This window comes from Micrasema longulum, unplaced genomic scaffold (genome assembly GCF_059751315.1).
Source record: "Micrasema longulum isolate JH-2025_06_02 unplaced genomic scaffold, ASM5975131v1 h1tg000250l, whole genome shotgun sequence".
Classification (NCBI taxonomy): domain Eukaryota; kingdom Metazoa; phylum Arthropoda; class Insecta; order Trichoptera; family Brachycentridae; genus Micrasema; species Micrasema longulum.
Window position 1 is genome coordinate 1,680,610 of NW_028277455.1, and position 26,049 is coordinate 1,706,658.

The window sequence follows — 26,049 nt, forward strand, 5'->3', positions numbered from 1 at the left end:
TTGGTGTCCTGACGAAGAGACGGGTGCGTCCTAAAACCGGTAGACATAGAAAAGTCGGTAAGTGATTATATACCAATATTTAATAACATTTAGTCAAATTTTGACCACAAAGTTAATGCTTTAAATATTAATAATACACGTATTTAGAAAAATTATTGAATCAAAAATGATAACTAAGACATGAAATTTCAACTAACACTATAATTATGTAGCACAAAATAATAGCAATTTTTTTACTGAAGAAAAAAAAACTGTATTTCTATTCACCCTTATGTTACCAAACTTGACAAGTTTTTCTCGTGACATTAGGTGCTTTATCATTTTGTAATACATGTCATAATTACAAAGAAATTATACAAAACATCAGAACCCTAAATTTGTAAAATCAATATATAAATGTGTATTGCTGTATTGTGAAAAGGGATTAATGAAGGTGAATGTACTTAGTATAATTTTAGCTGGCGAAGTCATATTAAATAAAAAGTCTAATCCTATTTGAAAACAGTCGAACCTAAATGTCGCGTTCTAAAAAAATATTCGATATCATTAAGGTACGAGTACTATATATTAAAAATTGTCAGTCAAGTGACCAATTGTACTTTTAAGAATTCAAATCGAGTAGTAGTGTTAGAAATATGGTTATAAATACATTTGTAGGTAATTTGATACTAGTTTTAGAAATAGGTATATCATATATAATTATTTAACTTTATTTGAGGGGTTTGAATTGTCAATGCAAAAGGAAGTTCTAGAAGTATTATTATTAAGCTCGAAATATTTTATAAGCATAGTAAATTGTACGCTAAAAAGAAGCATCTCGAAGAATATATAAATTATTTCAATGATAGTTAAATTATTCTTCTAAAATATGGAGGCCGTGATTCATTGTTTAAGAGTTATATCATGAAAAATATTCTATTATTTCTTTACATACAGCAACGATCACTAATTTTTAAATAAATTGTGTATTTTAATAGTAACAGTTTCAAGCAACAGACAAAAATGTATTCATTTCTAAACGAAATCTTTTTAAACCTAATTAAGAAGATTAAAAAATTGGAAGCTATTTTTCTTATTAATTAAGTTGTATATTATTTCGTCAATTCATTGTTTGGAAGATGAAAACAGCAAGATGCGAGTATAAAAAATATTTAGCAAATGATTATCTTACTTAGAGATCTACATGTATTAATTGGCTTATAAAAAATAAAAAAAATGTCTTACCCCACAGAATCCTTAAATTCAGCCTTGATTTTTGTACAAGCCAAAACAAGCTCTTCTGTTGCAAATATATACTTAAAATTATTACAAAAGCGAGTCTTAGATACAAATTATAGTTAGTAATAGAAAAAGGAGATAAAATGAAAGTAGTTACTAGGCGATGATATAAAAGTCTGGGAATAGTCGCTAAATTGCTCTAAAGACAGTAATAATAACCCATCACTTTACATTATTATTTAACAATTTATCTCAATAGTAATTTGACGGTTGAAAGACTTACGTGATTTATAAATTGTTATTAACATACTTTTCAACAACCTTAAAAGTCCGCTTAACTATTAACATAATTAAAAAAATAACACGTGGTAAAATACAAATTATACACATCTATCCGCAAATACTACGCTATAAGTGTTCCTGATTTACATCATGATGACGTGTCTTCTTGAATCGCTAGCCTGGTGATTTTCGCACTGATAATTCACACATCAATTGAATGTCTCGAGGTTTGCACCATAGTTGATTGTAATCGGCAGAGGGTGAAGATTGGTCGGGATAGAGAACCAATCGAAAATGGTTTGTTTATCTGTCAGGAGGGGCCGGTTTTGTATCGTCCGGATCCAGGCTAAGGCATTCCCTTAAGTAGTCTTCCATGGAGCGGTACACGTGCTCCAGTACACCAACGAGAAGATGGTCTTCATCAGCGTAGCTCTGGAAAGGAACATTACGAATTCGCTAGTTCAAAGCTGTAGGGAAAACTCGTAAGTAGTGATCAAAAAACGAAGTACAAAAATCTACTGACATTAAGAACTCAATGACCAATAAGCATAATAAATGGTTTACAAGTCAGTTCAGTGCCAAGAAGTGCCGAAACAAATATAACAAAATCATAATTAAATTCCATTAACCATTTACATGGTTATCAGTGAATGTCTATCGTTGCAACTGCAACATTATCGTTATTAATCTATTGTTATTTTTATAAATACAGTACAAAGTAATAATATGAAATCAGTAGTATTGAAGCATGCAATATGTTACATTACATTATAATACACATTCAAAAGGTTCACACATTTACTATATTTTTTGTAAAAACAAATATTTACATTCTTCTGAATTACCCAAATATTTCAATTTTGGGGGGCATTTTCAACGAGTTGAAAATAACTCGCTATTAGAAAATGAGAACTAAGTTATGGTAGAGCGGAGTGCGAACTTGGACAATTGCTCCGTGACTCTAACCACGGGACCACAACCCAGTTCAGTTTAAATATGTGCTCTCTTGCGGCTCATTTGATTTATTCAATTATTTTATTTTATTATGGATTAACAACTGTAAGTGAGAAATTTGCTTACAATAAGCTAATGAAAAAAATCCGCTGTTAATTTAATAATACGTAGTCGTATTATGGTAAGGAGGGGGGGGTTATTGGTTTTCCACTCCCAAACTTCGTTCGATTTACCTGATATCTGAAGATGACTCCAGCATCAGCCAGTGCCCGGGCGAGTCCCACGCCATGCTGCAGGGGAGAGCTGAGATCCGCCAGTCCGTGTACAAGGTACAGCGAGTGTGGGGGTACGTTGCGCGCCCTCTGGGTAGCGTCTGCCTCGACGTATCCCTTATAGTTCTCGCTCGGAAGCCCAAGAACCCGCTCCGTGAATGCCGAATCTGAAAGTTCAATCAAATTTCAACATTCAGTAAATCTATTATAAAATCAAAAGATAACTGATGTTTAACCCTCCCTTCCCGGTGATGTGTAGCTGTACACATTGCATCTAATAACTTGAAAATCTCTATATATATAATAAATACATGTCGCGGCGTACGAAGTAAAAGAGTACCGAATATACAATTGTCTCACACACTCTTTACGTCTCACTTTTGATGCTACAGGTACTCATATTCGAGAGCGAGAGAAACTATTTATTTTTATTTGGCAGAAGTTCAGAAAAGTTGTCAGAACTTCTAGTAGCTCTCCGAGCTTCGTTAGGGGTGGTCCTTTCACTCGTTTTGGCTACAAATAGGAATAAAACTTTTGACTCTTATGTTATATAGCATGCGTATTTACACAAAATGGCATCGTCTGACTTTTGAACCGTTTGATTAGGCGCCTGAAGAAAGATATGGATTCAACGATGGGGAAAATGTGTAAGTAAGCACTTACTGTAGTAGAGCCAGTCTGTGATGGGCGATACGGCAATACCACACTTGAAGATGTTCTGCTGGGAGCCGAGCAGCATCGCCGTCACGTAGCCGCCGTAGCCCCACCCCCACACCCCTACGCGGGTCTCGTCCAAGAATTTCTGGGTATCTAGTAGATATCTAAAAGGGATAATCATTGGCTAAATGTTAGTAAAACAACTTACTGGCTTTTCTTTGCCTACCGGTTTTGAGACTTACCCGTCTCTTCGTCATGGCACTATTTACACTAACATGCAATTCCTACTAAACACCTTCCCTATAGTAGCAGTTGTACACAAATTATAAACAACGTGCTGACAAAAGACAAATAATAAAATTTTCTAGATTTGACATTTACCGACTTTCAATAATCAAATATAATTTAAGATTTTCTGACAACCAACTTTCACTTGATATCTTAAACTCATAAACTCGGCGTAAAGTTACGCCTTAGTATAGTGGTATAATTTGGATGGAAATACCAACCTTATTCTACCACTATAATAAGGATGGTATCCCCATCCGAATTATATCACTTTACTTAGGTGTAACTTTTTGCCAAGTTTACGAGTAAGGCTAAGGTAAATAAAAAAAATCCAAACATCAATGATTGCTTACCTAATAACAGTAATCTGATCGCTAACTTCTACTCCGCCGATCCTCTTGTTCAGCGCCCTCCTGCCGTGGCCAGCGGCTCCTCGCACGTCCAGCTGCACGTACACCACATCGTTATGTGATGACATGTATGCCCCCCAGTCTACTGAGAAGCGCTCCGACACTTGAGAGCTCCCCGGTCTGCCATTACTGCAAGTGGCATTTGATACCATGATACCATACATTAACGTAAAACAACAGAGACGAAGAACATTTTAGAGAAGAACGTATTGAAGTTCAGGCATTTGCAAGGATTATTTCCTGACATTTACTATTTTAAGTAGCTCTCAACTCTAATATCTGTTGACTTTTGTGAAGTAAAAGGACAACCCTTTGAATTATTTCACCTATTAAGCAACGTCTGAAAATACTATTTAATTTTCATGCGTCTTTTTTATCAGTTAGTTAATTCAAAAATATTTTGAGAATGTCTAAATGTTTGCAGAGATTTATATTTATTGCAACAGAGAATGAAAACGAATGATAGGTCAAAAGCCCTCAAAAATGATAAGAATTTCATATTCCCTTCATAACCTTAATAACTCCCTGGGTAGTCAAATTCAGCTTTGTCTACTATGTTAATTCGTTAAAAAAATATTTTATTGTTTGGACGAATCATTTCGGACTAGCTTCCCCTAATATAACCCTTTTTCTACAATGTATCCTATAAGATTCATATGTGGGGTTTATAGTCCATGATCAATGACACACATGTGCTAAATAATCTGACCTGAAAATAGAGTGATAACTCCAAGAAGCAAGTCAGCGTTTTCTATTGAATTCAATTCATTACATTCTGTGGACCACTAGATCAACGTCCTGCAGTACATTAACATCGTCACCACCACGGAGATATGAAGAACAAAGGAACGTGGCCTATAAAGAGACCACAGGGCGCAGTCAACGCCCACTTCAGTCCAGTAAAGTTAATTTCAGCATCAGTCAGCTTAGCCAGTCCCAAGACTTAGCTCAAAGCAGTCACTCAATTCCAGCATGTAGTTCAAGTGCAAGTATGTATGTAGTTCAAGTGCAGTCTCTTCAACCCATCATTTCCGCTACGCTCACGCTATGCAATCAAGTACTGCATCTTATTTGCCATGTCATAAATATGCATTAAACAGCGACCTCGCATTTTCTGTAATCTCGAACTAGGGTAGGAGCTCCAACCCTCAACAACCAAAACCCTACTCATATGATGTAATTTTTTCTCATGAACTACGAGTAAAGAGTACGAGTAAAACAGGATTCGGTTAAAACTGCTTTATCATATTTTTCATTACTGCACTATCTTAACTTATAATAAACATTAACTCTTCTTCTTTTCTTCGTCTTTTTCAGCCTTTTTCTCTCCACTGCTGGATAAAAGCTTGTTTCAAACGTCTCAATTCTTTCCTATCACACACTTTTATCATCCATGTTTTACGAGGCAATGTCAAAGACCCATCATTTTTGTGATTTTTCATCACTTCTTTTGTTTGCCCAAGGTCTCCACTTTATTATTCTGGGTGTCCACCTGCCACCATTTTTCCTCGCCAAGTGTCCTGCCTACTGCCATTTTAATTTTGCTGCACAATTCATGATATCTACGACTCCGGTTCGGCGACTTATTTCTTCATTTCTTACTCTGTCTCACAGAGCATACACAGAGCATCTGTCGTTACATAGAATTTTAGTTTCTGGCTACCTTTCCGTATCACAGATATGGTTTATAGTCCGTATCTCGTCACCGGCATTATACACGTTTCATAGACTTGTTGTTTTTAAGTACACTGGGACTTGTTTATTTTCAAAAATATACTTTAGCTTACTAAAAGCGGCCCAACTAAGCCCTATTCTTCTTGACAATCTCCTATCTAGATATTTTTTTATAAAACCTTCTGAAATTTTAAAGCCTTTTCGAGAATCAAATGGGTAAACATATTTTTTTCCGTTTTGCTAAGATGTTAAACGGAAAATTAGAGTTTTTACAAAAGTGTCTACATTTTATTTTCCTCTGGATTTCTCACACTGCCACATAAAATACTCATTTTCTTACACTTGCACCAGCACAGGGAAGGCCGCATCTCTCAGTTCCTCTCTCCAGCTGGGGGGAAGCAGCATCAGCACCTGAGCTCGGCACCCCCCTGGGAGGGGCACTTCCAGGGCTCGCCGCGTGGGCAGCGCCAGCTCCCGCAGGCGGCCCCCGGGGCGCGACCTCGCGCTGTACAGCACGCGCAATAACCGGTTGGTCAGTGCCACGTGCATAGCACCTAGCGGTAACCCTGGACCCTCACATCTAGAAGAAAGAAGAATAAAGATCTTTTAAAATATGAAAAACTTAACTAAAGGCTTAACTACTTCTTTTATTTTTTATTTACTAGGGCTGCAACAATTATTCACATTCCAAGATGGACGGTGTTATCCAAAAATGTATCAAGTTTTTACTTGATACATTCTCGTTTTAAAAACGAAAAAAATGTGTGAGTGTCACAATTATGATCCCAAAGTAATATTCTGACTTTGAAAAAATAGTTTGTGACTTTAAACTTACGAATTCTCTGTAATACGTACATGTCGAGCAAATCGCTATTTTCAAGTCCTGTCCATGTGCGTTCTCACGAGGATAACCGTATTATTTTTAATACTATACTTTGATAACCTAAAGGTTAACACGGTTTGTTAAAACCGGTTATGTTTAAATCGGGTTGTGGTCCCGTGACTAGTGTCTTGGACTCACGGCTCAAAGGTCCGTAGTTCTCTTGCGCACAGTATTAGAGGGCATCCGAAAGACAGTGATAGAAAAACGATTTTCAAATACCTATTTATAAAAATTCTCTGTCACTGCATATCCTTATATTTTTTGTAATTCGAAACAAAAAAATAATAATGCATTTATATATACCCAATTTGAACTAAATACAAAAATAGATATCAAACTTTCGTCATTTAATTTCGTCATTTAAACAAGTTGGTACATGATTACAACACCAGGTTTACTAGTATGGAAGGGCTAGCTGTTCCCAGATATTGCAATAAATATGGCAAAAGAACACTGCAATACAGTATACCGAAAATATTTAACATGTTACCAAACAATATTAAAAATACTGACTTAAATACAGGAGTGAGACGTTTGCTCAAATTATGGTTAATAGAAAAAAAGTTTTTTGTATTAGTGATAGTTTTTAATTTTCGATTATGTAATATGAAATGTTTTTCAAGTAAAATTATTGTTAATGTATGTTAAGTGTAAATTATCGATGCAATTTATAAGAACCTGCTGACGAGTTGTATGTATGGCACTCAGCAGAACTTTAAGTGAATAATATTTTGTAAATATTTTTGAAAAAAAATAATCTATATACCATAATAGCAAAGCATTCCAATAGCAAAGAAGCATTGCGACACAAAAGCATTGCAATACCAAAGCATTGCAATAGCAAAGCCCGTCTAAAATGAAAACAAACGAACAAAAAATGTCACATGTAGACAAGTCCTAACATTGCAGGAAAAAAAATACTACTTAATTAAGTTAAAAATTATGTTTTTTTTAAGAAATAAATTTCAAAAATAAAAAGCGTTTTTTGGAAATGGGAAATGAAATAAATCAACATCAATTCACCTCAGTGCATAATGTTTACTTCCGTGCCCCAGAGCCGGAGGAGACAGGAGAGCATCGAAGCTGGTACAGTTGGAGTAATGAACGCGATCATTCAAATCACATGTCAAGCATTGTGGCTCCGAGCGGCGCGGGTCTTCATTTACTGGGTCCCTCACCACGTACAGGTGTTGTTGTCCCGGCCTTTTCTCTGCTGTGCCTGAAATCATTTTTTGTCGAATGAGTAAACGTAAACTCTTACTTCTTTGATTTAATAGAAGACTTTAACATTAGTATTTTTCAGAAAGTATAATTTACATTAAACCTAAAAAAAATACAAATGGTAAAATCTTGCCAAGGACGAAGTGGTGTGCAGATTTTTGAAAAATGCAACATAATAACACATTCCTGTGATGTCATTAAGCTGGTGTCAAATAGGTTTAACAGAAAAGTTTGAGTTTCTCCTCCCAAATATGGGATAGTTCCTTAATGTTGCCATAAAATGTTTTTTTTTTAAAAGGAATAACCCGCTAAGCCTCTATTTTGAGGCTTGTCAGCAGGTAAGATAGAGGGGATATGGAAGAAGGTAATGAAAAATACACCATAACACCCAGACCAATTGAGAAAAAAATCTTTCTTGGATTTTTTTCTTGCAACTGGCGGGAATCGAACCCGCGACGCCAGTTTTACAGATAGCCGTCTAACCAACTGCGCCACGGCGCCTGTCTAATAGGCGCCTGGCTATAAGAAACAAACTTATTGCAGTTAATATTAGATTCGTATTTAGTAAAAAAGTACAAATATAAACCCCCTTCGAAAAAGAAAAAAAACACTGCAAGCGAAAAAAATATTGACATTATAATCTTGATATACTTTTGCACCCCCAAAATGCAAAATACGTCAATTGCGCAGGTTCTCGCCTATGACAAAGGGCTGCATCATCTCGTTTGATGGTTGACGAAAACAACATTTGTACCTCACCTAAGTAATAGACTAGGTGATTAGATGTGTCCCAAGTCAAGATCTTGCTGACTTCATATCGCCCGTGGCTGATGACGGCCATGCGCTGTTGCGTGATGGTGACGTGTTTAATGTGGGTGAACCTGTCGGCTCCACCTTCCCTGATTTCCGCCAGCAGCAAAAATGAGTCTCCATCATCAGCGAACAGCGGAGCGGGCTGGATGTCCAACCAAGTGTCTTCTAATGCTCGCTCTGAGTGAGTCTGAAAAACGAGATACATAAATATATAAATATTCACTAGATAACTTACATACATATTCTGTAATATACATATATATATACATATATATAGGCGGCCTCCGTGGTGTAGTGGTCAAGACGCTTGACTCACAGACGGAAGGTTCCGGGTTCGATTCCCGGTGAGAACACAAAAATTAAATGTGATTTTTCTCAAGCCTGGGTGTTCTGTGATGTAATTCACCACTGTAATTGGGCCTTCTGGCCTGTTGTGGTGCAAAAATAAAAAATAAAATATATATAACTCAAGACAAGATTTTGACTTTTTTGGTTTAAGTTTACAGCGATTTAAACGAGCACTAAATAAACAGTTCAGATTTTGTCTCGATGCCCCTTATGTTTGTCAATGCTTCTTTTCTTTTTTTTTTAAATGAGTGTAACTATTCTTTTGTTGGAATATTTAAACCCTATAAATTGCATAAATGGACAATGTCCGTTAATTAATAAATAAATAATATTATTTTTTATTTATTTATTTATTCACACTTTTTATCAAAATACAATTCCATATTCACTTTGCCCAGCTAACAAGGGTACATACCCCGTTCCAAGCTAGGCAATTACATTTTAATATATTATAATACTTAACAAATTAATATAGAGCACAGACAAACAAAATATAAACTTATTCGGATACACATTTTGATTCATATACATACAGACATACACATATATACACACATGTATATATAAATATACACATATATACACATGTACATACACACACACGTACATACACCCATGCGCATACACATACATACATTCATAAAAACATAGACAATTTATTTATGCGAAACTTCATGGTTGTCATCTATAAATATATATTTTTTAAATTATTCCTTATTTTTTATATTATATTTTTGACATCCAGTAAGGTTCTCCAATCCGTGGCATGCATCAACTTTTCTGACTCCCTGCGACCAATGTCATGAAAGAGCGAGGTCAACACCTTCCGTAACTGCATGTAAACTTAAATTAAAAAGAGATAAATTTAAAGTAATAAGGGTAAATTCAGTTAATATCGCAGTTCATGCAATTGTCAATTGAAAATGTAACTCGATATTTTCTTTTAAGTGATTAGACTATGAGCAAACTGATGGTAAGACCCTCGGTCTTGGTTGTGTGAAGGGGGTACTTTTACTACATCCTCTTTCACGTATATTGTGCGAGAGAACAGGAAAATGAGTCGCAAAATGTACATTGTTAATTGTATATATGTATATACTTGGAATGAGGAACTTCAGCTCTACGGGATGTTTTATACAATAAATGTTTTCTTGCGCGCGGTAAAAAGTGGAGCATTAAATTGTACGGCAAAATTTTCTGAAAATGTACGAAAAAAATAATAAAAACGATCTACTCAGAACGGCGTCACTAATTCATATGAATCAACCAATGATAAGAGTTTTTTAAGATTTCCGGTTTGCTCGCTGTCAGTGGACCAATGGGCAGAACTGATCGAGAATAAGCGAAAGAGAATTTCTGGCGTCAGGAGTTATTTCAGGAATACAAAACTTTAAAAATTCATAGCGCTGATAATACAAGATATAAATATCGAAAAAAAAAATTGGCTTTGTTTAATATAGTATATTAACCAATAATAAAAAAAAAAACCACTGAACTTCTTCATTGTAATGATTACCTACAAATAAATACCAACAGGACAAAAAATCTTCCCAGAGCGGCAAAAATGAGAACCCTGCGCTCCATCGCCAGCAGAACTCTTAGACGGATAAGAAATAAGACGATCAGGTCTATCTAGGATGTTGAAAACATAGTGAGGGGTGAAGAAGCAGAAGGCTCTTCTGAAGGGAGACCACACTGAACATACGCGACTTGCAAAAATATCTAAGACTGAAAACCCTAGCAGCGAGAGATAAGCAGGAAGGCTGCAAAAAAAAAATCATCCCAGGACATCCTATCATTACAAAAATAATATACGACCGAGACTAAAGTGAAGGAGAAAAGGGTTCTTAAATAAATGTGCCGACAAGTCTATTTAAAATAACTCCAAAAATATCGTGTTATTTAGGGAAAAGATTCGTCGGGTTCGCACATTATTTCCGAAATTTCACTATTTTCACTAGCCACTACATCATTAATTTTGTTTTGCTCTCCTTTGAAAATAAATTAAGGACCAGCCTACTCTAGCAATGCAAAAAGACAAAACATCGGAATCCAGGAGCTTTGCTACAGTGAAATTCAAACGAACGATAGATTAGTAAGCAGTATTTAGTATTAGATAAATAGTGTAATTATACGTTTTTATTATAAAGAATCTTCTCTGACAAGTAATATAAATTGACTTTGTGGTCTTGTAATTAACAATATATTTATGAATTTCTGGTAACTACAATATGTCTGCTTTAAATTAATGAAAATAATAATATTTGTCAAAAATTTATTATCTTACTAATTTTACTAAAAATACTTGCCATTACATATCGTTCAGGTAGGGTCTACTTTTGTTCATAATGATTCAAATAGTTTAGTTTACCCACCGAACTAAATTTCGTGGGGGCTCCACATACATTTATTGGTACGACTATGAACCACAAAAAAATACATACTTTTTCGCCGTAAAAAGTAGACTTAAATATGTTTTCTTTTATTCGTTACAGAGCCATATAAAAATTGTCATGCCTGATACTCATTCGCCGATGTGATTTTTTTTATCATTGCCTAATTTATATTTTGTACATGGGTAATGGTACCCATGTCATTTTTAATTTTGGTACATAATATTTCCTTGTATTAACATTTTCAGACCTTTATTAATTCATGTGAACAAAAATAATATTTTGGAATAAAAGGAACTGTTTGTTTTTTTTTATGCGTAGTAAATTGTTAAATGTTTATTTTTAATGAATACGGACTCTCAAACTGATAATTTTTCATCAAAGTTTATAAAACATTTGTTACTATTTTACGGTGTATTTTTGCCAAATCAAATTCGTTTAATTTCATTGAAATACGCTAAAAATATCATTAAAAAGAACGAAAAGTATTTGCTCTAAAACAATCGAATCAGCTAGAAGTCAGCTGTCAAATTATAAAGCCTTTTTTTCTGTATAATTCCCACAACTAACATAAGCAAAAAAAAGGCTGACGTATTCAGGGATCAATATTATGTATCTTTTTTGGGTGATACCGTGTATGTTGGAATGAAAATGTGCCTACTTCTGACTGTGACACGGTACAAATTACTAGTACATAAACACATACATTTCTCTATAGAACACACAGTTTTCCATGAAGATGGCTCCTGCAATGGTAGCCGAAACGTCGGATCAAATCCAACATACACGGTATCACCCAAAAAAGATACATAATATTGATAACAGTGACCGTGAAAACCTTCGCACCTATTCAGGGATATCAGTAATTAAAAAATAAATTCGTCACTTTTTAGTTTCGGTAGGTACGTGAGTACATATCTTACATTTCGTGAATAATATAATATACACCGGGTCGAAAGGGTTAAAGCTATAAAATACGTAAGGTTTGTAGAGGGACTTTATTTTTTCGTTCAAGTAAATTCTCACTTTGGCGTTAAATCTTTTCAGAATCATAAAAGTTTTGCGAAGCCTAACTAAAGTCATGGGAAAATGCCATAAAATTATGGACCCACTGAACTTGCGGACTCAGCAATGTTTTAATTTGGGTAGGAATTTCGTGGTACCGAGGGAAGTAATTTTATTTAAGTTTTATACTGTTATCTTTATAATATTAAGCTAGTTTGGGACTGTGTACCTTAAGTGTGCCGTAACATATTGCCGTGGCAAGGACAAGAAGCTTTAAAAACCATGACCGAGGTATGAAGTTGGATACACGATTTTACTATCATGAAAAAAGAAGTGATTTATATTTTTTTATGTATTTCACACAATACATCAATAAACATTATCTATAATTATGTTATTTATTAACTTATAAGACCAAAATTACCACAAGTAACGACTGATCTTTAAATTGCATTGATTCAAGCACTGGGGTTCGAACTGTCAATGGGCCCGCAGTGAGTCACATATTGCTGGAGGGTGTGATTCTAGAAAACGCTGTTAACGTCCAGTTGCATTTCACCGGCAACACTATTGACTAGTGCAACGCGTTAGCGTCCACGTCGCGAACCTTGGGCAAGGGAATCACACTCATAACGGTGTGATCAAAGCAGATAACGAGAGGATGAAAGGCGAGTTTCTGGCGCACCAAAACCTAAACTAACCAGCTAAGGGAAGGTCACCCCGACAGAAAAATCCACCGGAGAAGGCAACGGAAAACCACTCTGGTTATCTTTTCAAGTACATCCAATAAGCAGTTGTCCTGGCTGCGGAATATAAGAGTAGCACAGAACCGAGATGCTTTCGCTGTCATGCACCACATGTACAATTCAAGTACCACGAAGTTCGACTTCCTGTAAGAAATCGCAATATGCTATTCCACATATATGAAGTCGGATTAAAAAAATAAAAAATATTATACCTACCAGATTATTTATCGAAGTTTCTAATTCATTCCACCATTATATTATTATACAATGTGTGCCAACCAACTACTGTGTTATGCAAAGTTTCACTTTTTATTTTGCATTGCAGTATGCTTTTTATTGTTTCTACATGTAAATATTTTTTTTTTTTTTTTTATGTGTTGTTTATTTAAAAAATTATTACTTACTTTGTTTGTACTTACCAGTATAATTTTTGTAAATGCCCCTTGGGCGTATTGTAAAATTAAATAAATAAATAAAATCATTTCAGGATTAGTTGACTATACAGAGTTACAAGGTTTAGTAACCATACATGCTTCAGCCAGAATGTTTGGACATAACACATATTTACATACTAATATATTCCATGGGTCCTGTTCAGCGCACTATACTAAATAAATACAAAAGAGAGCGCTGAAAACTTACTATGCAGTTTGACAGATAATAATAAATGTATATTTTTGAACACTCCATTCTCCTACTTTTTTTATTTTTTTGTTGTCTTACTTATCTTCTTTGCGTGGCTTCTCGTCCAATTCCACCCCATTTACTACAAGTATGTGCATTACTGGTAATATAAATATTTCTTTATTGGTTCTAGGCCAATGCAATATTTATTATATGTTCAATTGTAATTATCTAGAACGTATAGTTTTTAAACAACATTTATTAAAAAAAACGAAAATCTGGATGTCGGATGGTCTGACAACATTTTAATTAATTTGTTTTAATTATTGAAAATAAATTCACGAAGGTTTCTTTCAAGTTCTGCCATAGTCAAGTATTATGAATTTTATGAATTCTGACCATGCGGAAACAATGAATTTGGTTAAGAAAAACCTACAATAACACATCATAATGTAATAATAAGTTAAATTGTAATAGAGCTAAAATCAAAAGTAAATTCATCAATCAGTTTGCTTATCGAAATGGATCTGACATTAACAATGCTTTTCGGTTTTGGTTGAAAATAATTTCAGAATAACTGAGCATTATATTAACAATACGTGTTTTGTAGAACTCATTTGAATAATAAATTAGGGGGAGAAAGTCGGAATAGCAACAGAAAAGGTTTATAATATTTGCTCAATCACCAACTTGGAACAATATCAACTTTAGCCATGAAAGTGGAGTCCAGAGCGCCAAAACCAATATCGAAGTAGAACAAATGAATTTCTTGTACCAAGAGTGTTCAAGTTTCTCGCCAAGGTAAAGGGCTCTACCAGTCGGAAGCAAAGAAACAGACGACTAAAGGACTTTCTCATCAAAAATCAGGACTGCAAAATATAAAAATTTTGTTTTTAACTATTATTTCTCCTTTTTTTTATTCGTGGAATTGTTTTATTTTTTGTTTACCACGGTTAGTAGTGCCATATTAGCGGCTTCCGTGGTGTAGTGGTTAAGACGCTTGACTCACGCACGGAAGGTTCCGTTTTCGATTCCCGGTGAGAACACAAAAATTAAAATGTGATTTTTCTCAAGCCTGGTTGTTCTGTAATGTAATTCACCACTGTAATTGGGCCTCCTGGCCTGTTGTGGTGCAAAAAAAATTATTTTTTTTTCATTTAATTTCTTAATAAAACATTTACTCTTTTCCTTAGTTTGAGAAACGCACTTTCCGAAATAGGTACAACGGATTTATTTTCACACGCGCGAAGCGCACGCTTAAAACTTTACCTTATTTGAAAATATAAAAATAACTTTCATTTTTTATATATTTTGGATGAGAAGCGTGCCGCTTAACTATTATTTATCATCAGTTTGGCGCGATCTAGTTTTTTTTTACTTCTGTATATTGTTTAACATATACAGATATTAATTTAAAACACATATTTATTTTTAAAAAAATATTTAAACAACTCATTCTGATCTAAATTGGTATTAATGAACATAATAAAAGAATGCAAAAATATTCCTATCGTATATTTCAATATTAAGGAATTTTAATGGCAGCCGACAACCATAGCGTAAAACACATAAATTGAGAAATATGTTTGTACCGCTCTATGTTTTGTTAACAGCTTTAAAATATCTTTAAACTCGGGTTTTAAATTATCAGATAGTAGAACGTGGTGGCATAGTTAAAATTTATCATTGAAATTTTTGCCGTTTCCGCGAGCGTGTTTTTTGCCCATTTAACTGAACTGCCGTGAGGATTATTTCGGTTCGAGTGCAGTTTTATGTGTATTTTAGTCAAATTAGTTGCCAAAAGCCTAAACTCTGTTCTGCAGAATGCCAAACTCGCTACAAATATGAGATTATAAACCTTTCCACGTTCCCGCACGAGATTGGCCGTAAACTTCAAGTTTTATATATATATTTCAACTTCATGACTCTGCTAAAAGAATTCGCAATGCACCGGGTGTAGCAAAATTTATGACACCTATAAAATACTTGTATGAAAACAATAAGTTCGTTTGGAGATGTTGGAAAACTTTAGAAGGAACATCATTATCATCACCATTTCCTTTCTGCATCCAGTGGAGCATAGGGCACTGCATTGGTACTACAATTGTAGTATTTCTTGATTACCTTGCCTTACGTATAAGCAAGATAATCAGTTTTACGCTTCAGGTCCAGGAACAATTTAATGTTGCAGTTGTTTTCATATTTCACAACATTTTTTCTCTTTTACAGTATATTCTATATTTTTCTTTACCTACTCTATGTCTAAATACTATTCTTCCTTTTATTTCTTTACACAGTTTTTTAAATTGCTTTTTGTTGTTTTTGTGCCGTTGCATCATGTACACTTTCTAAACTCTGCTCAATGTATTACTCTGTTATTTTTTGGTTGTAAACTTTTTTAAATGTCAATTTTGTTAAATTTTCACTCGTCGGTACGCTTTGTAGCTGCTAGATTTTGAGTGTTGTAAGCTTTCATATTATATCTTAATTAAACTTCAACTGTGAAAAGGATCTAATTTTTTAACCGCCCATGCGCTCTGTAGCTGCAATACATGTAATCTAGATTGTACTTGTAAACAATTATTTATAAATTAAATATACTACATACTCATTTTTTCGTGCAACGTATATGGGGGCCAGATTTCTAAACGTCCGTGCACTACATATTTGCAAGACATGTTGTAATCTAGCTCTAACATAATTATTTAATTTAACCTTATTTAGAATGGAGAACTAGAATTTCAACTGCTTGTGCGCTCTGTAACTGCAAGGCATGTTGGAATTTTTATCGTACCGTGCTTTTTGAAGTGATTTTTACAAAAATGGCGCTGTAAAAATTATCCAAGTAAATAAATGTCAATGTAATGGTCAGCGCGTTTGTCTGCCATGCAATAGGTCTCGGGTTCGATTCCCAACATGGTTAAAATGGAATATTTGTTTTAAAGGGTGTTTTCACAACAGAATATTTCATGGTCCCTAGAATGGTACCTAGGCCTCGATTACAATGAGAAGTTAATAGAGTTATCTTCGACTGTCTATAAAGAAAAACAGATATTTGTGTACGAAAATAAGTATATTTGCATGATCATTTAAAGTTTTTTCGTTAGTGACCTATAATTAAACATGTTTAGAAAAAAAAATGTATGCACATTATGTTTCTCATACAGAAAACTTAATTTTACTTGGTAAATAAAATTTAAGATAAATGTTAACTTTCCATTGTAATCGGGGCCCTGATGACTGATCATATTACCTTCATGTAACAAAAAATGATCAAGACACGCTGTGATTGGTATACCAATGCAGTGACCTGTGCACCATTAGGTGCGAAAGGGAATGATGATGATTATGATAAAACGAATGTACTCAATCATGTTTTATATAACTTTTACATAAGTAAAAGCCTTATGGGCGTAAACAATTAATAAAATAACTAAGCAATAGAAATATTAAACTAAATAGTCACCATTTTTGAGTTGTGACACTTTTCTAGCGGGAATTTGATATATATATCTAGTTGATATTAAAATGTACTTGTAATTTTGTGACATTCGTTACATGGTAGAGTTCGCGTTACGGAGTGAACCCAAATAATATGAACCCATGCCCACGGTCAGAGAAGATTAAGTTATAATTCAAGTTATTTTCTTTCCAACTAAATATTCTAGCGCGCAGGGCGAATGCGAAGTTGTCAGGGAACCGAGTTATGACGACGAATACGTTAAAAGGTCGCTGGCTGTCGTAATAACCAGCTGTGCCAGGATACAATATTTAAAAAATGCAGCCGGAGAATATTCATTAAATTATTTTTATGAAAAAAAGGAGAAAAACATTAAAATAAAAAAAATGTATTTTCAGAGTTTGTTCAATAAAAAAAATTACTTGAAATAGGAAATAAATTTTAAAAAAGTAATTATGAAATTGGAAAATTGTTTCCAGGCGTTGCCTAGTATGTAAAGTAATTCAGTCAGATGAATCTTTCCACAACAATGAAGGTTTCAGCTCTTTAACTTCACTAAAATCAACAAATGGAAGAATTGAATAAATATGGATGTTCAAACATAGGCAAAATGGTCAATATTTCAAACCAATATTTCGAACCCGGAACCCTTCCGTGCGTGTGCAATTTTCACTTATATATTCATTAACAAATTACAACAGGGATGGAGAATACCTTAAATAAGGGAATATCGAAGTCTAGGCGTTTACAGGGCTTATGGCCTGTCATTGGCTGGTTTATGTGGCCACTTTACACACTGTGTAACTCTTACCTTAATAACTTCCTTAAATAACTTTTTCATTTCTACAGTCGATATGATATATTGTTCTTGAATCGGGTTGTGGTCTCATGGCTAGTGTTGCGGACACACGGATCAGATGTCCGAGGTTCGAACCCCACACTTCCCCAACTTGATTCCCATTTTCTAAACGTAAGATATCTACAACTTGTTAAAAAAGGACCTCAAAATTCGAAATATTTGGGTAAATATTATGAAAGCAAATGTTTCCTTTTTCTATTAAAAAATTTAAACAAACTAATATTCAAACATAGGTAAAGAATATAATATTTAAAAAAGCTTTGTAAGTTTTTAAACACGAAATGAATCAGATTATATAGATATTAATATAATTATCTGTATCCGGATAAATAAAGAATACAGTTATGTTTGTGAAATAGAACCAGAACACCGGACGAGTGTTTTCAACTTGGTGGTTACTCTCGGGTAAAACTCCTGATAAATAAAAACGAGTGGAGACAAGTCCACCTCGTAGTGTAGCGGTTAGCGCGTTCACCTATCATGCTTTAGAACCCAGTTACGATTCCATGCTTAGAGATGTAAAATATTGGTATTAAATATGGTTCTTCAATGCTGTATTTTATTATTTTTGAATTGGCAACCATAAGTAAATAATTTAAGAACATTCGTCTAGAATTTTGCTGATGTTTTACGTCCGGAACTGTATTCTTAACCCGCCAGGACAAAAAACAAATTACCAGATTAATTCAAATCAATACAGAAAAATCTGTTCATTATCATTGATTCATAGTTTTTTTCTATTTCATATATTTTAGTAGATTTTCTACATATGCTACAGAAACCAAAATAGATTTTGCTTTAATTTGGTTTGACAGTTCACGGTCTAGCGGTGTTTTTTTACAGAACATCAGAAAGACGAGAATAAATACTGAATATAACATATCATACTATGTGGATGGTGTTATGCAAACATGTATTAAGCCACGCCAACCTCAAACTGAGATAATCGATGTTTAATATCGGGTCAATTTTTCAAAAATATGATTAGAAATTTAGCTTGCCTGTTAAGTTTAATATATAAAAATTACTTAATCGAAAAATAAATGGTGATAAAAATTTAATATAGACTTTTTTTTAAAAGTGGGATAACACATTTTTCTGAACACCTTAAAAACAATAACGTTTGTTATAACAATAACACAAATATGTTTCAAACCATGTTTCTTCCCAAAAAAATTAAGTTTGTAAATCCATAGTTTTTATCTTTTTTTTATGTTAAATTATCGACAGATTATATTTTATTGTAATGGAAAATTTTAATTGAAAAAATAAATGAAAGCTTCATCTCGTAAACCAGACGCAAAGGATACCTTAGGATTTTCTTCTTATACGAATCTCCAAATTACAAAAAGTTCTCAATTTGTTTCGACAGAGGAGAAAAACATTTTTGTGACGGAAATTCGGATGTCTAGGCACTTACAGGGCTTGTAACTTGTAACCCGTCATTGGCTGGTTTAAGTGGCCACTTTACTCACTGTGTAAGATTCAGCATTCTGCCTATGTTTAAACATCCACATTTTCTCAACTCTTACGTCCGTTGACTTTTGTGAAGTAAAAGAGCTGAAACGTTTATCAGGTGGGTAAGATTCATCCGGCTGAACCATTCAACTAGACAACGCCTAAAAAAATAAAATTAAATTTTTATTCTTCTTCTTATAACAGCCAGTTTAATGAACAGTGTTTTGAGTATGTAAAAATGCTTGTAGATAGGCTGGATTTCCTCCCTAGCCTCTGTGGCAACGAATTTAGATCTAAATAACTCCCTTGGGAGGAAATCCAGCCTGTATGCAAGCATTTGGACATACCCAGTCAAAGCAAGTTTTATTTTATTTCTTTAGCGATTTTGTTATCATATCAGCTACATATTAATATTGATTCACAACAATAAGTTAAGCACATTAAATCAGTGTAACGTTTATTTTAGTTTTGCTTGGTTTTTGATTAACACATTTAAGTATTACAGAGAATTCGTAAGTTTCAACTCGTCAAACTATTTTTTCAATGAAAGAGTATCACATTTTTAATATTTAAGCATTAATTTTGTGGTCCAAAATTTCATTCAATGTTTTAAAATATTTGTATATAACCACTTACCGACTTTTCTATGTCTACCGGTTTCGAGATGTACCCGTCTCTTCGTCAAGACACTAATTACACCAACATACAAAACCCACTATACAACTTCGCCATAGTTGTTGCACACAAAAAGGCAAATAATAAAGGAAGGAAAGAAAGTATGAAAATATTTTACATAAGGAAAGCTATAAAAAATAATGTTCCTTTCATCAATAATCAAACAACCTTTCAATAAAGCCCGTAATACGATGCTCCATTGTAATGGTCACCCTACACCTATTAAACTCACGCCCCTCTCTTTATCCCTTCCCCCTTTTTATCAACTATTTTCTAAACAACATAACATATTTTCATAATCTAATCGGAGCATGTTTGTCCTAATCAGTGCATATGCTTATTAAAATGGATGTAGTATTGGTTTTATATTTCTGTACTCAACTATGGTGAAGGCGTATAGTGGGTTTTGCATTTTGGTTTAATTAGTATCCTGACGAAGAGACGGGTATGTCTCAAAACCGGTAGACATGGAAAAGTCGGTAAGTGGTTCTATACAAATATTTAATAACATTTAGTAAATAGTATCACTTTTGGATCATAATTCTAAGTCTGACACGTTTTTTTCGATTTTGTGGCTTGACACATTTTTGCATAACGCCATCCATGTATAAAAACACTAGTAGATAGTAGTCATCCGGTGAGTATTTCAAAAAGTTCTGTCATCAGCCCAACGCAAATCGCCATGATGGAAAACAGATATTCTTCTATGCAGAACGATGAACTTTTTAAAAATGTAATGTTAGCTTATATTTCAATTTGTATATAAACTTATATTGACACTTACTTTAATAACAGATATATGTACATCATCTTACAGTAATCAAAACGTTTCTTTTTAAATTCATTCAAGCTCTTTTTATTCCTCACACATTTGGGCATGGGCTGGAATTCGTCTCTTTTTCACTTTCACACAATAGATTTCATAATATATTCTAGATTTAGTAAACCCACGCAAAGACAAACCTGTATGGGATTTATTTGGTTTTTATAAATACAGTAATATATGTCATTAGAATTGTACAAAAATGTTATCGGAAAAATTGTAAACAAATTTATAAATCTCATCATACATTTTACTTTTGCTTGATAAAATTAAAAATAGTAAAAATTTTAATCCAATGGATACTAAAATATTAATTTTTAATAGATTTAAATATTAATGGAAACAAAACTAAACTTATAAGGCCTTACTTATAAATTTAGTATAAATTTACGCCAAGGCGTAGTGGTAGAATAAGGATGGAAATAACATTCTTATTCTACCACTATAATAAGGATGGTATTCTTATTCGTATTCTGCCACTATGCCAAGGCGTAACTTTATACCAAGTTTATGAATAAGACCCATTGTTTTTAGCCGATAGGTAAATCTCAAACTTAAGGGTGTCAATATTGAAAGAGTGAAATAGTTCTTATTAGGTTCTTAGGCAGTATCACCACTGAAAATCTAGACCCCGAAATTGAGATAAAATGCAGAATAGAAGCAGCCCGAACAGTATTTAACAAAATGAAAAATCTTATTTGTGACAATAAAGTACGTAAGTGAGAAAACGAATGGTCAAATGTCATATATGATTTGTCTTACTGTACGGTGTCGAGGAGTGAACTCTTTAAATTAAATTATATATCACCTTGAAGCATTTGAAATGTGGATCCACCGTAGAATGTTAAAAATTATTTGCGGACAGTCACGTCGGTCGTCACCACCCCTTAAAACTATGTCAAAGGAACCATGTTCAATGCCTCTCTTTTTACATTGAAAATCACCCTTTGTAATAACTATTTTATAAAAACCTAACCAGGAATATACTCCATTACTTTAAGCATAGGAATCAAACGCGCCAACGATGATGTCTATTTTGACGAAAACACAAAAAATATTTAACTTTTACCTATTTTTATATTTGGTACAACCAGACCTAAATCTTTTGTTTTAGTTTAAAAAGTAATTTACGTCCAAAATGTATAAATGTATATGTTTATCACGCATATCAATACAGCTAGCGACGTCAGTGACACAGTCAATTTGAAAAATTTAACCAACAATGCTATCCGTACGGGTAAAAAATATAAGATTATCAGTGAGGAGATAAACAGAGTTCCAAAACTCGTTGCACAAGGGTATTCAATGAGTCTATTCAATCACCTAAAGATATGAAAGAAATGAAAAGCTTAAAAATATTATTATTAGTATTTTTCGAACTATAAGACGCTCTTTTTATCTCGAAAATTCAACCAAAAATTAATGTGCCAAAAAAATATATTAGGTTTGATGTGTCTTATTTTCCAAAACATTTTTTTCCTAAAAATTGATAGATAAATTTGAAAAATATGTTCTTGATAGATCATTATTTTTATTTTAATTATACAAAATGTTTAAATTAGTTTTTTAGATATTACATTTACAGGATTTATTTTACCGTTTATTTTGTAAACGTAAGGTTATCGCAGATCATTTTGCATATTGGGCAGGTTGGGCAATTCGGAGATAGCTGCCAAGATATTTGTAGTTGGCCATGACCGCCTAAACCAAGGGAAAAGTGACATAAACGCTTTAAAAATGCTTTGAAAATAAATTTGTTTGTAAATATGTCGCAGTATTTATTTTTAGAATGGCTAGGGTAAAGCGTAAAGTTGTCGGCACTTTAAGAGATGATATTATTGACGTTGTTCAAATAAGTACTAGTAACTTACATTGAACACACTGTATATTATTTGTAAATCGTATTGTAGATTGGAAATATTTACAAATCAAAAATTAAAAAAACGCGTTATTGTAATGTACTGAAAATTTGTTTTTCCTTTGACATAATAGGAAACGTTAATATATATAGTTGGCTTGCCTCGGGAAAATACTTTTTATTGATTAGTAGGTATTTCGGTACTTGGTTGTGATTAAATTCCAAAACTAAAATTAGTTTATATTCAAATATTATATTTAAGTAAGAACTTGTTTATGGTTGAATTCCAAAACATAAAATAAATATTTTTTCAGATATAGCATTCTTTTTGCGAACGTCAAACTCCGGTCGTCTCACCAACAAAGGGGTGTACTTATGTAGGAATACGATTTTTAAAAATGTATTGAAATTAATATTATTTTAGTGTTACCGAAAATCTAATAAAAAGAAATAAATGGGTAGAAATTATGAAGAGTTAAAGGAAAGAATCTGATTGAGATCCACAAAAAACAAATGCGGTTTGTAAAAATTCAAAAGCAAACTTTTTTATACACAAAAAAAACAACAACTTTCCATTTTTTTGCAAATGCATTCTCCTCAAATGCAACCCTGGTAGATCGATGAACGAAAAATTTACGCTCCTAACTTTTTTTTTACATATTCGATTATAGATTTTAATATCTACGAACACGCACAGCGCAAAGATCTATATTTCACGTAAATCGTTTAGGAGGAGTACGGTGACATCACACGTACAGAGGAATTATATATATAAAGGTATATAATTGTATTTTGTCGTTTTATTATGTATATTTTTTCTAAATAAACTAAAAACAAAATTAAGTCGAATGTGTCGGATCCAAAACCAAAGTACAGTAGCTAAAAGCTCTAACAACCATATAAAGAGGCGGGTATGGAATAGAATTACGTACGTGATAATCTTTCTCGACGTTTCAATTTCATAATAACTCAGTGTCAATGTCATTGTGACATAAAGGCTTCATATTACGTCACTCACCTCGTGACACGTCCAGTTTGGGGCCTGACAGGAGCTGACGATGCTAAGGTTCTGTGCCCTGTTCATCCAAACCGCTGCCACGTGCTGATTGGTCTGTCCCACCCAGCTTGCTGACGTCAGATAATAATCCCTGAAAAAGGCGTCAATATATATGTTATTAAATTGCAATTCCGGTCTGGTCAGAAAGAAGTTAAACAAGGAAAGTACGTTTATAAGTTTAAACAAACTTTTGATGTGTCTTGATATATCAATCGTCCAGTTGTAACACATTTATAAATATAAAGCTTATGGATGATGAGAAAAATATTTGAATTTTTACTTAAAATCATTTATTGCTGATTCGTATACTTTACCATTTACTATATTTAACTAAAACTGATGTTATGTGATGCATAATAGCAAAATGATGGTTTATTTTAAGAACATTTGCAATTTCCAATGACCCTACTGAACATATTTGATTTAAATAAGTTTTTAAAAGATTTTCTTACTGGTGAACTGGACGATCGATATTTAACTTTAACTTAAAGCTCTTTAAAAAAGTTTAAGTGCTATTAAGACTCAATTAAAAAAATATATCTTTGACATCTGAATTAAAAAAGTATATATCATATGTATTTACAAATTCATAATCTACTTCTATAAAACACATTGAATTAAAATACTTATTTAGATATCAAATTACGCAGCTCATTGCCTATGAGGTTCGTGTAAGTTTCTAGATTTTAAATACTATTTACTAATCTAGTTAAAAGGATACAATTTTCTACATAAAACGTTTCTACTCATATAAGATTTTACAAAAGGTTCAGTTCTATTTTATAAAACTTAAATATGTAGACATTTTGAAATTGAAAATAAACAAATATAACTAAGCGTCTGAAATAAAACTTATGTTAATTGTTTTATCTTAAAAATCCTGCTTTTCACCTATTGACTCGTCATTTATTATTATACTTCTATGAAAATAATGTATAACAGAAAATTTATTTATTGAACTATTTTGGGCAATTTAATTTGACTTTAACTGTAACCAATTATGCCTAAAATGTCAATTTAAAGTTATTATTTTGATTGTTAGATTTCGGTCAAGTAACATTTGAATCAGCTTTTATATGCGGTTTTATTTAAATTTTGAAAATATGGATAACTTTAATAAAAAGGCGTTGAAGAAATTATTAATTGCATATCGCTAACTTAGTGGCAAAAAAGACTGAAGTCGAAAATTATCCTTATTAGATAAATATCTTAATTAAATGGACTTTTTTAACTATTCAATTTTCAAGTTTTTTTTCCAAAACTACGATATTGTAGATCATTTTTTTCAAGAACGTAATTATTATTTTAAATATCTGCTCGTAAATTTTTATTTGTTATTGTATGAATGGTGAACCAAATACTTGTTTTGAATACTTCACTTAACTATTTAATCAATATACTCCTTTAATTATTGGTTTTGACATTTTTACTAAGAACGCAAGATGAATAAAAAAGCCCTTCGAACCAAGAATACTTTTTGCCAACATAAATTTGTTTAATGCATATAAGTATTTTTTGCCTAACTTTATTTGGCGCAATCGCTAAATAAATATTTATAATTTAAAAATAATTTAATTAAACTGAAATTAAGTGCTTTCTTCATGACATATGTTCTGAAATGTTTTAGCGTCGTTTCCACTCTCTGAAAAGACAAAGAACATAAATGTATGAAAGTAATTCCCAACTTACTGCCCCTCCAACGCTGGTGGCGGATGCACTTCCCATCTTCTGGGCTGTGTCGAGTTCTGCACTTCTACTATCCACAGCTTCACAGTTGGATTAGGAGAACCCGGCTGTCAATTAGGTTAATATTTTATTTATTTATTTATAAATCAATTTACTGGTGTGCTTATTAAATATACAAGTATCACGGAAAACCTAAGTTTTAATATACACAGAATCAAAAGTTTGAAAATATAATCACATATTTATTTTTTCTAGTTTCTCATTAAGAAAAACTTAGGCTTGTTGCAGTGGCGTCTTTGATACCAAATTTCTAGTTAAGCTCAGATTTTAAGGATAATTATAATATGCGTAAATACAGTAGTACTACAGTAAATAACATAGTACA

At 33.0% G+C, this 26,049-nt stretch overlaps 1 protein-coding gene across 1 annotated transcript; it reads right to left on the bottom strand.

Annotated features, from left to right (window-relative positions):
- Positions 1 to 1,071: 1,071 nt before the first annotated feature.
- LOC148283300 (dipeptidyl peptidase 4) lies at positions 1,072 to 25,771 on the bottom strand (the record flags this gene model as incomplete). The annotated part of the gene is made up of 9 exons (XM_088223747.1): positions 1,072 to 1,932; positions 2,688 to 2,893; positions 3,390 to 3,547; positions 4,025 to 4,210; positions 6,096 to 6,335; positions 7,662 to 7,857; positions 8,619 to 8,859; positions 23,940 to 24,069; positions 25,668 to 25,771. Coding segments are annotated over 9 exons (1,590 nt in total), but the record flags the coding sequence as incomplete, so codon positions are not given.
- Positions 25,772 to 26,049: the final 278 nt, after the last annotated feature.